Source organism: Histoplasma capsulatum (genome assembly GCF_000150115.1).
Source record: "Histoplasma capsulatum G186AR genomic scaffold supercont2.14, whole genome shotgun sequence".
Lineage (NCBI taxonomy): Eukaryota > Fungi > Ascomycota > Eurotiomycetes > Onygenales > Ajellomycetaceae > Histoplasma > Histoplasma capsulatum.
The window spans coordinates 226231-238468 of NW_025544814.1; the positions used below are offsets into that span (position 1 = coordinate 226231).

Sequence of the window (12238 nt, forward strand, 5' to 3'; positions counted from 1 at the left end):
TCCTGATGTTGTGGACAAAGAGCCGAGAAGGCACGGTGGTTTGTTTAGTTGGTGAGGAAGCAAGAGGAACAAGAGGAACAGGAATAGCCTGGACAGTGTTTGCGGGCGACTAATGGTGACGGAACCCCAACGTTAACGTATTTATTTAGCTATCTTATTTATAGGTAGGCACTCTTTATCGACGATTCTGGGTTTCGAAGGCAGAGAAACGACACAATTAAATAAAACAGAATCCGCGGTTGCTAACCAGCCGCAGTTTTCGCCTGAAGAAACGACAATATATCCCCGCTCTGAAAGCAAATCCACCTTTGAAACCCCCAGGGATAAACATAAATGAAATGAAATGAACAATTCTCAAAAATCCGTGCCATCCGTTCCATCCGTGATCCCAATGCCCTTCTTTGTTGCCCAGAAAACAAGTTCAGATTTCGAAAACAGAATTCGACTCGTACCCCTCAGTCCTGTGAGAAGATACACAGCGCAATAAACAAACCCATTTCGAATATGTGTAAAAGTACAAAACCTCATCTACTGGGGTTGCCTCTTGTTGAACCTATGGCTTCCCCAGACTCTTAGATCTCCTTATAGACATGCCACTGCTCGTCCGGTCCAAAAAAGGCCTCGAGTAACCGATACCCACTCTCGGTCGGCTGGCTAAACGCAATCTGCGATTTAGGAATCTCCATGCCGTAGATATAATTGCTCACCACGCAATCGAGAAGGTCCATCGCTATACCCTTTCGCCGCGAAGAGGCAGATGTCCAAACACGCGAGATCCCGACGACAGCTGGGTGAACCTCTTCGCTAGCCGTGATGGATGAACTATTAAACCGCTCGCCATTCGCGCTCGCCCTCGCGCGACCATCACGGCCTGACCGCTTCACCACATGCGACTCCCAAATCCGCTCCGTCAAGCAAAGTCCTACACACTTGCTATCCTTCATGTGCAAGAACACCTTAAACCGATCCACTTCTTCCTTCGCTCCATTCTTCCTCAGCCGCTTAGGCGGCCGGATCTGGCTCCATAACACCGACTCCTCAATGTCCGGCGCAGAAAGCTCCTTGTTCACCACCTCTAGGACACGTATGGCCTGGTTCCGGCTGGAAGGGGAACTCTTCCTGTCGATTATCACGACATAGCCCTCGTCGAACCTGGCGGCTTCGTACACCCAGCGGCACGCGTTTGCCCGCACAAATGCCTTGCCCAGGTCAACTCCGCTCGAGTTCAGGTCATGATATTTCTTGTGTAACGCGACATCCTCCGCGTTTGAGGGGACATATTCCATCCCACAGGAGGAGCATGTTTTGCGCATCTCCCCTCCCAGGTCTATTTGCATCTGCTTCAGTGTGCGTTGTTGAGATTGGACCTGTTGATGTTTTCCATTCATCTTTGGAGGATCCAGGGATGCCCGAACACTGTTGAAGTTTACCTCTGTCAAGGGGGTCCCATTTGTAGGAGTGTTTGTGGCAGCGCGTTTCCGCTTCAGGAATGCAAAAGTGGGTTTGCGTGTGTTCACTGGAGGCGGGGTTAGTTGTAATGGAGGCGAAGAAGGGGGTGTTGAGAGATCATCGTCCAGGTCTTCAGAGAAGGCGGCAATTGAGTTGCGACGCGACGGACTGGACAAGATGGCAGCAGAAGATTCGCGTATGGCGCATTCGAGGTTGTTTTCGTCTTCGGTGGGACCCTTTAGAGCGGAGTCTGATTGAACACGTCGTTTTTTAGCTGCTGGACGTGATTCTTCATCAAATATGCGCCGTATGGGGCGCCCGTAGGTGTGCATCATTAGACCTCTGTGCAGATACATAGTCAGGCGCGTGTCGAGGAAAAAAAAAGTGGTAAGCTAAAGATGGGGACAGAATTAGCTTACCTCTTGAACGAGTTGGTCACAGTATATGGCATGTCCCGCACAGTGATCATGAAATGCGGAGTCATGGAGAGACCAGCAGTGGCAGCCTGACCATGGGTGTGATAATTGTTCTTGTGGCAAATGGCGGTACCAGTGTTGCTGCTGAAGCCGGGAGAAATACAGGTGTTGTCGTTATCGTTGTCGTCGGCGCTGATGTTGCTGCTGGCGGTGTTGTTGTTCCCCATCGTCCTTGGGCGCCTTGGGACTAAAACGACAATTAAATGCAAATCTGCTGTTTGATCAACGCGACTCCGCTAACCCGTTTTGGGGCGAGCCATCAACCTCCTCGTCGTCGAAGGCGATCCTCAGGCTTCTCTTCCTCGTCTGTCCGCTGTTCCTCCCCCAATGCTGACTGACTGGCCGTATCCTTGGCTGTCTGTCTGTGATTACTGACTCTGTTTGCTTCTCCCTTGTAGCATGAATATCGAGGAGAAAATTGTCGCCGAAACTGCCACCAGGGTTGTTGTGTCTTCCATAAGCACCAGGCAAGAAATAAAATGAGAAAGGTAGAACAAGTTGAAGAACGAAGAAGTGATTTGGTATTTATTGTGATTAATTACTAGATACTGTTATCGACTCGTTGCCATTTTATCGCCTCCTCAAGAGGGTTCGAAGTCAATCTGTCCTCTCGAATGTTTAAACCTTGTGCATTTCCGTGTTGCTTGGTGCGATGCTGCAGCTCGGTGGATGGCGACCAGCTGGCCCCTTATGATTTATTTATTTACAATTACTCTTACTGGGCACATCTTCCCCTCGAATCCCTCCTTCGGAGTGGACATGTTGCTTGCCCGGAAAACTCTCCGTGGACCGTTTGATCCCGGACATTGGGTGCCTCGCTAGTTACAACTCCCCTTGAAGTATACCGATGTTCCCTGCAGGGTCGCGTTGGCCAGTTTGGCGCTGGGAACCTTAAAGGCTGCCTCCTGCCCGTGGTTGAGATTCTTGAGCTTCCCGCTACAACCTTCCACTGGCCTCCCAGCCACCCAGATTTCGTCCAGCCATCCATGCATTACCTGTAGATGCATGATTGCCAAGGGTCAAATCTGGGGGATTCTTGAAGGGTTTGGCCTCCGGTTCTTACCGGTGAATTTGGATTTGGATTTCGCCTCCAGCTCCCACGAATCTTCGTCGCCATTGTCTCACAGTTCAACCCTGCTAAGGATTCTGCAACCCTACATGATCATTTCTGGAGGTTCGCCATCTGGAAGAAACAATCTCCTCATTTCAGAGGACTACTAATTTTCAATTGTTGTTTACCATGTTCCCTGGGTCATGAAAAGTTGGTTTGATCGCCTCCAAGAATTTTGTTCTGGTTTCATCCTTTTGTCCGTGCTAAAAGACACCCATCTAACTTGAGTGAAGAGAGACGAAATCATCTCAAATTGCTTTCTGCCTCGAAGCTTTTCTTAGCGCTGATTGCTTTTTCTTCAAAGAAAAAAAAAACAAAAAAAAAAACAAAAAAATGCCATGCGATGGCTAGAAATATGCGTACGTTGGGCTGGCACGCAGCATGTTTGGGGGATCCTCCACCTCTCCAGCTTAACTTTCATTGGTTTTCATAAGTCACACAAGGTGTTGGCCGATGGCATGAACAGCCCCTTTGGTGACAAAACCATGGAAACCCGGGCTCGATGCGACCTATTATTGTCGCTGCTCAGTTTGGTTATCTACACGCAAGGCTACTGGTCGCGAGACCTCTCTACTTTGAATCCAATTCTTACTTTTTGATTCCGAGTTAAGATATAGGAAAATAAAACCCGGAATTTGGACATCCTTTTGGGTAGATGCAGAAAACTGTGTTCCCTCAACATTGAAACACCCGCATTTGCCCTCCCAAAACCAAAAAAGAAAAAAAGCCAAACATTTGACAGCAACCCAAGGGGCTCAGGTCCCATAAAGGAAAGCTGCCGCTCGTATCTGCGTATCTGAGAGAGTGGTCAATAGGCCTGCTGATGGCCGTTGCATATCAGACCTCGTGCTTCAGATCTATAAGCAGTAAACTAAAGAAGAGAAAATAAATACGGCATGATTCTGTTCCATTCACACCATTATTATTATTATTATACTATTATTGTTTTTCGAGAACATCCGTTCTCTGCAGAAGAGACTTCTTTACTGATTTGGACTAAAAATAGCGATGAGCGCTTGGTAAAACAGCACCCTGCTGGCACTGCCTGAAGAAATAAACCAGACCCGTACAGGACTCTCAACGCACTTCCCCGAGCAGTCTAAGTGAAGCTTTCAGCCCTACCTAACTGTCGCTGAGCATGTGAACATGAAACCGAAATCCGAGGAAAACAAATATAGCACGAAAATCGCTCAGAGCAGGCCTAAAGAAAAAAAGAATCCCGCCCTCTTTACAAGGCGGTAGGGGCAGTGGTTTTCTTCCGTTCACCTAAGTTGCAGAGTTACCTATCATTTCCATTCGAACATTTTTGCAAACTGAGCGCCTGGCGACACCACAGATGATGGTATATGAAGGGACGTGCGCTTCTAGGCCCTCCTCTAGAGAAAGCCCTGAAAAAAGATAACAGGCTTCAATAAAGGGATCAAATATCTAGCCTGAAACAGACACCTACCGCCGTGTCTTTTCACCGTCGTCCATGGATTACTTTGCCATGGAGGAGATATTGCTTTGCCCACCCGCTTTTATCTTTTTTTTAATCCATAGGTACTTCTTCCTTTGCCATTTTCCTTCACTAAGTAATCCCTCTCAAGCCGCAAACATCATCAAGGCGGGACGGGAAGGAGAAAGCTTCAGGGAAAAGCTAAATTCAGGGTGGGGGTGTGTGGCGTACATAGAGCATTACAGTAGTGCGCATGTACTAGACATACATGTCCATGTGAATAGGGTATGGAGTATGGAATAACCAGTTGTCCTGGGGATATATGATGATGTGTCTATCCTTCACCGCTCCCAGCCAGCCAATGGGACATTTCCAAGGCGGGTTCAGAAAACATGAAGCATGAAGAGTTTGGATGCTCCTGCCAGAGCTTTGTCCTCTCCATTGAAAAATATTGTGATGATGATGATGATGGTGATGGTGATTGTGATGTGAACAAATCAGTCAACGAAATGAATTCAATTCATAACCTTCTAATTTTTCTTTTGTTGCCTGAAATTGCACCCATTTCCTGTTTTTTTCAGCCATCTTTTTCGAATTCCTAACATGTTTATTTATGTATGTACTGACAAAATACACAGAAATTTAAAATTAAATCTGATATCCAACATCCAACTCCAAAAAAAAGAAAAGAAAAAGAAAAAGTAAAAAGAAAAAAGAAAAAACAAGAGACGCCTTGGTGGAGAGATACAAGTGGGACGGAATGAAATCATATGTTTTACATTTCCCCCCTTCCTTCTTGCATTATTCAAACGCCATTTCATAGATCATTTTCAAGTTGGAAAAAAAATTAAAATAAAATAAAATAAAATAAAACATAAAAGAAAAACCTCTTTAATTCAATTTTATCATGGTGGTAATTCTTATAGATACATAATCCATTTGGTCTGGGGAGAGTGTTCATGCACATCTTCTCCAGGCCCAAATATAGACATCCATTTCACATCTAACTACGGACCCGAGCAATTTTGCCTTTCACTTTGAGGTTAACAAAGTGCAGATAGATACATGTGCTGTACAGACATACCAAGAACGCAGGTGTACAGAATGCAGAGATAACGAAGAAATTGTGCCATCAAATAAATTCGTCTCAGCGTTACGCCGGGAGTTCCATATGCTTACCCGTTGGGAGGAAAGAGGATATTTATTAAAGATAATTTTACCCACCAAGAAAACCGAACATGTAACATTTGTAGACCTAGATGTATAGCTAGGATGAACGAGTTAATTGGTGGGAAGGAGGGGGGCGAAAAGATATAACGATGTAGGTACAGAAATAGCAATGCCGGGAATGGTGGGGGAAGAAGAGATGGAAAACAGTGAGGGGTCATAGAGTTGTTTAAAAAAAAGATTAAAAGACATAAGAAGAGATGCAGAATGTAGATGATGTAGCTACTGAAGGGAACAATGTATATGCATGATTAAGTATTCAAATGCAACGCGGAACGCAAGTGGGATGGGACATAAATGTGGAGAGAGCATGCGCTTTGGCGAAAGAATGCAAGGAAAAATGCAATGAAACGAGTGCAGGGCTAACAGAGTTAAAGAGAAGAAGAAGAAGAAGGAAGAAAAGGAAGATTAGATGCAGGAATAAGTCCTTCTCATAAAATAAAGTCATCCAGGAAAAACATCAGCATAGGGGGCATGACAGCATATACACATGAGAATGAAAAGCAAATCTAAGTAAAGCAATGCGAGGCGGCAAAGCAAACCCCAATGATGAAAGGAAAAGACACATCCTTCCAAGCAAGCGCCGGTTCTCTCCAGCTGAAAGATATGAAACCAATAAGCAAGGCAAGAAAGTAAATAAGTCGCACGAAGAACTCCAGCCTACCAACCGCTTGTCAGAATTTCCCAAAAATTTCTAAGAAAAAAAAAAGTTCAAGACCAGAACCAGATGCTCCAACAAACAGAAATGATCCCTCTATTATTCTATTCAACGCTGCAAACCTCCAACTCGAAACTCCCGACTCCTAACGCCCAACTCCCAACTCCTAGTGCCAGCTAGCTCCTACATAGCGAAAGAAGGTCCTAAATTCAAAAACTCCAACACTCTTTCACACTCTGCCAGAACAACAAGCGAATCCGTACCACTCGAAAAAATTCACCTCCGACTACTCCGGCTACTCTTCTTCGACACGTTTGTCGACACCTGGCTAACGCTATCACTTGGCCGCACGGGCTCGTCAAATTTGCTTGAGCGAGTGGATCGGCGCGACGTCGACGCGCGACTAGCTGCCATAGGAGTCACGTGCGAATCGACATCTACACCTTCCAGGAATATCGTGCTTGCGCCCGCGACGGAGTCTGGTAGTGGCATGTGGCGGGGAGAGTTTGCATAGCTAGCGTGGGAATGGGCGTGGGAATGCTTGCTGCTTGAGTGGTGGCTGCGGGTGGGGGAGGAGGAGGCCGAAGAGGACTGGTGGCGGTGATGCTTGGTGGGCGAGCTGCCGCCGTGGGTGCTGTGGTGATCCCTGCTGTGGCGGCGGCTGGAGGACGTGGAGATAGTGGTTATGGAACCGGAGGGAAGGGGGATGTTGCGAGCGGAGTGGGTGGTGGAGTAGATGGAGGCGGTTGGGGTGGAGGATTTGGAGCTGGAGTGGATATCCTTGATGGTAATGATGGAACGTGTGGAGCGGGAAGAGTGCGAGTGGTGCGAGGAAGGGCGAGAGTGTGTTGAGTGGTTGCAGTGAGAATGGGTTTTTGAGGGGGCTTTTAGAGTCGAAGAGCTGTAGGCGCTGGCGTTGTCGTCGTAGTGGTAGGGCCGCTCTTTGAAGCTGCTGACGAAGGTGCTTGGTTGTTTACGTGGGTAGGAGTAGGAACATTCGGAGCCCTCTTCGAAAGGAACGGCTTCTATGGCACGGATCGGGATGTCCATATCCTGCATGCCACTGTATACGCTCGCGCTAGATGCGCGGCGGGGAGCATGATATTCATGGTCACTACCGCCTCCGACATTTCGGGTTTGGTCCCAAATCCTAGAGCAATTCTCAAGGCCGTCCATGATGGTACTTGCTCTTGGGTTCTTGGACAGCATGGTCCGCGCGTAGTCGGCGTATTCGTTATCGATACCGCCGAAGGTCATACTCCGGGCAGGTGCTGCTTCTATGGCCCTGTATACTGTCGGCTCAGGTGCTGGCGCAAAAGCAGGGGCAGGTTGCTCAACATACTGGTGCTGTGCTGGTGTAGGTTCCGACGAGTCAGATTTGAAAATTGAATATGCAATTGCTGCTCCGGCCGCGGCTCCTAGGAGAGTTCCAACCACAGCCTTGGCGCCATTTGTAGAATCCTTGGACTGCGGCACAGGTTGCTGCTGGAGCTGAATGGAAGGCGGTGCCTTGCTCTGTGGAGAGGCACTTGCGGCAGCTGGCTTTGATACTGCTGTCTTGGCTTTGCTAACGTAGCTGCCAATCTCCGCTTTAGCACGGACAACACTTTCTGTCTTGGTGGACGAGGCCTTGGAGATGACAGAGCCATTCTTGATAATCGTTAATGCTCTGTCAGCGGAAGTCTTACCAGATCCAGAACCTTTGGGGCGGTGGACAGCTTCGATGCTGTTGCCGTCGAAATCAATAACAGCTGCACTGTAATAATTCTGTTCCGCATCACGAAGCGTGGGCTCTCCATGAATCTTCGCGCCGGCCTTAAGAGCAGCAATAAAAAACTGGCTAACAGCATCGCGGGATGGAGCTGGAAAAGCTACATGGGCCGCACCAGCGGGGACTCTGTTGAATATGACATTAGCTAGAAATTCATCAAAGAATTGTCCTGAATAAATCCCTACCCTGGTCTCTCCTCCGCGATCCAAAAGTCTGCAGGCTCTCCAGGCACGGAGCCAAAACCAACATTATTATCATGGCGGCCGATAAATCGGTATCCAAGAGGCTGCAAGCAGGAGAGAAAGAAGGAAGTTGAGGTTGGTAGATGTGAGACGGTCAATGTGAGATGTGCGACAGGCATGTTTGCTGGTGTCTGTCTGAACTGGAGGGAGAGCGAATTAATCAAACAAACGAAAACTCAACAAAAACCAGATAAAATAATATATATGTATAAATATACGATATCTGGTAGGTAATAACAATAACAAATTGGAGTAATGGTTTCCTCCGAAAATATATCAGGTTCGCAAGAGTTGTTCCCAGGGGAGTACAAGCGACAGTAAAATTATATACCAACACACCGACCACAAGAATCTTGCAACGAGTGCCCCAAGAACGAAAGCAGTGGTCAGGTAGTTATGGGAAACGATATCAAATAATATAACAGGACGAAGAAAAGAAATTGAAAAAAATGGCAGCAGATAATAAAGTATTTATCTCGCTGTCTCCAGACAAAACCAGAAGAAAAAAGAACCAAGTCATGGAACCTGCCTGTCTCGCCGGCTGTCCCCTGCATTGGCAAACGGAGTGACGAACCAAAATCTACGGAGTAAACCCCGATTTAGAACAACGACTCCCTGGGTCCACGGGGCACAGCATCAATGGGGCCAGAATAGTGAAAACGAGGGCTGTCGGGTTCATCTGCCTCACCATATCATATCATTCCGCACCAGTTGGTTACCAGCAAAGTACCGAGACTAGCCAGCGTCACGCAAGCAACCAAGCAAAGGAAAGAAAGCAAAACGATCCTAAAATATTAGCCAGCTTCGTTAGACTGTCTTGCATGATCGGTTTCAATGCTTAAAAAACGAGGAAGACCCGAGCGAATCATGGGGACTTGGCGGGGTGTTCTCGGCCCATAAATAAGATCCACTCGCCAGAGCTACCACAAGCCTGACCGATGAATTTAGGGGTGGTGAAGGGCAACACGGCTAGGTGAGTGGGGAACGACTGTCAGACGTATCGACGGGGCGATTAGCGGGTCCTAAACAAAGATGGAATGGGGCGAAGGACGAGGAAAATAAATGGGTCAAGGCCTTGAAGGTCTTTAGTTAACGCCCTCTCCTCTGCACGTCATGCCGAAAACTGCAGTTTCATAGGTGGCCCTTCCAGCGTACTCCTCATTCCATATCTCGCTGCCCAACGATGGAAGCAAATGGAGAGTAATAATACAACAGTAGCTGTGGGAGTTTGCCTTCCATTCTGACAGTTAATTTTTTCAGTAACGTGTCGGTCCAAAAAGGGTCATTTTAGGCCGTTCGATAAGCTGTTACCTAAACCCCACACTGTATTTATTTGGTTATCTAGGGCCTCCGAGCATGGCTAGCATGCTTCATATCGCTAGCGGTGTGCATATATATTCCAACGCTCAATGACGATGATGCCGCAGACTGTAGGAAAAAGCACTTTGTCTCTTGATGGCTGCCGCAATGAGGTGAGACTAAGAGCGGGGATCCGCTTACTTGCTCTGCGCACACCAAGTTTGAATTGAAAGCTGGCGTGGTCGAAACCACTGAGACCTATCAAAAAGCGCTTCCAAATTCGCTCGAGTACTAGTAGTCAGGATAGGATGACCTGGCAGCAACACGTAGCAAGAAACGCCTGGTGAGTTGATTGTGATAAATTGAAGGAAATGAATCAGCATAGCTGTATCAATTAGTGCAGTATGGAGCAGAGGTTGGAGATGCCCGAAATTGCCTTTTCGGGACTGGCTCGATACCGTACGTATGTTTTCTGTCAAACAGGCCAAGTTGATGGAGGTTGTACCACGACACCAAAAGGGAGCAATCCTTGGGGGGTTGTGGAATTCTCCAGCGGTTAGCCACGCGGGCCCTTCCTTGTGAAATGGATAAAAACCATGTAAATATATCTTAAGATGGGTTCATCGCCTTAAGGATTGAACCTTCTGGTATAGTGGCAAAAATATCTACAAAAAATTCATGTTTTACGCTACTACAATTACTCATCATACCTTCAAGTTGTTATATATGAATCTAACATCCTTCAATACGCTATCACTGCTTCAAATCATCCGGTAGACGTACATGCACTCAAATTATTCCCTCCCTAACCTGTTTAAACTAACGAATATTTATATGTTCCCGGAATATGAAACTCCAGCCCAAAGGAGAATTGGAAATGACCGGACGAGAATCAGAGGATGACAGATGGAAGAGACAGTAATATTATCTGTAGGAAAACTTGCATCTGGCGTGTATCACACCTAGCTTCCTTGATAGGGAAATTTATGACTAACGGAGGTGGTTCATTGTAACTATCTAGCGAGCGATAGGGATGCCAACCCCCCGGCCAGGCCTGGATATTATATACAAATTTTGCCTTGTTATCCCCTCAAACCCCATTCCCACTCCCATGCCCTTCATTAAAATTGTATTTTTATCCCCTAGCTTCTTGAACTATCATCTCCATCTATCCTTTGCCCCTATCCGCCCTGAAAAATATTCCACAATATCTGCTTTTAAGGAGCACAACAGCAAAAGAGACCAAAGGAGCCACTTTTTCTATTCTTGAGTTGGATAAATCCAAAAATGCCATGGCATCTCGTCATTTGATCAAGAAATGAAGCCCACTTTCATCGGTATATGTGGAAAGATGATGCTGGCTGAGGGTTAGTTTGGTATTAGTTATATTTTAATATGCTAGGTATAAGGGGCATGGCGATATTTTAGGAATCTGTTTATTGGTTTTTGTTACTTGTCGACGTGTGGTCTGAAATCTGAGGAGTACTATGGAAGGTTGACCATCAAAGACTGGACTCGAAATAGGCATCCACCTACTATACTTTAAACTTCGAGAGTTTCGAAGGGAATCCGTAAATTTTCTACCGAGTATGTGCCTTCACCAAAAAGATTGATTGCGACCAATTCAGCAAGAGGAAACTGAGTTGGTTTGGCGCGGAGAAATAGCATGCATAGTCTTCAGTTCCCGCTATACGTTCTGAAACCAAGGATGTCCAAGGGCCTCCCTCGCTGTGATCCCTCTGGCGGGATCCAGGCTGGTCATCTTCGTGATGAGATCTCGGAAGTATTCGTCAACATCCTCCCACATGGAGAATGGTTTCCTTGGGTTTTCTGGTGAGAACTCCTTGGTCAAATCCAGAACAAGGTCTCACCACAGTGCAGCGTTGTAGTCCAAATGCTCCACAAGGCCAACCAGTCCTGGGCTATCTCCAAAATGTGAGAGCAGACGCCTTGCAACTGACCTTTCCATCTCCTCTTCAGTCAACCCTCTGAATCAAAACAAAAAAGAATCTTCTGAAGCATTGTATATACACTTTAAAACACCAAGGCCATTAACAAATCCAAGCCCTGGACGGGTTGATTACTCACAACAAAGCTGAAAGAAAAAAATGTCAGATGGGTGATTGATCTGAGAGGCAATGTGGGACTCAGAGCTACAATACATGGGATTTTCTAGTCAGGCGCCACAGACATTTAAGCCCGGTGAAATCATCAACCCCATCTCAAGATCACTGATCTGAGCTTGGTTTACCCTGATAGAACCATCAGGTTTCACATCATAGTCCACAAATACATTGTTGGGTCTGATGTCTGTGGGAGTGAAGGATATCAGCACAGGGTACTGTGGCATATGGGCTATGGTGCTGCCTAACCGCCGTGTAGGATGCTCTGTTCATATAAATCCGCGAGACCAGTTAGCGTACCTGCAGAATCCTGCGTAGTATGAGTGATACGTTCGGCCATTCTTATCGCTTAGCTTGAGATCATGTCTGATACGGTATCTTTTTCTTACCTCGGGCCTGGGGTAATGGTTACTAGTAACTAAGAGAATTCCTTGAGGGTAGGCG

General features: G+C 46.7%; 3 protein-coding genes across 3 annotated transcripts; all 3 read right to left on the minus strand.

The window, feature by feature from the left end:
- Positions 1 to 117: 117 nt before the first annotated feature.
- HCBG_07727 (uncharacterized protein) lies at positions 118 to 2563 on the minus strand (the record flags this gene model as incomplete). Its single annotated transcript, XM_045434776.1, has 2 exons — positions 118 to 1791; positions 1869 to 2563. 2 exons carry the CDS (start codon positions 2090 to 2092, stop codon positions 573 to 575), a joined length of 1443 nt encoding a protein of 480 aa, XP_045284082.1.
- A 4072-nt stretch (positions 2564 to 6635) lies between these two features.
- Positions 6636 to 8491, minus strand: HCBG_07728 (glyoxalase; the record flags this gene model as incomplete). The annotated part of the gene is made up of 2 exons (XM_045434777.1): positions 6636 to 8256; positions 8316 to 8491. 2 exons carry the CDS (start codon positions 8489 to 8491, stop codon positions 6636 to 6638), a joined length of 1797 nt encoding a protein of 598 aa, XP_045284083.1.
- A 2722-nt stretch (positions 8492 to 11213) lies between these two features.
- Positions 11214 to 12134, minus strand: HCBG_07729 (uncharacterized protein; the record flags this gene model as incomplete). The annotated part of the gene is made up of 4 exons (XM_045434778.1): positions 11214 to 11309; positions 11365 to 11514; positions 11863 to 12059; positions 12095 to 12134. 4 exons carry the CDS (start codon positions 12132 to 12134, stop codon positions 11214 to 11216), a joined length of 483 nt encoding a protein of 160 aa, XP_045284084.1.
- Positions 12135 to 12238: the final 104 nt, after the last annotated feature.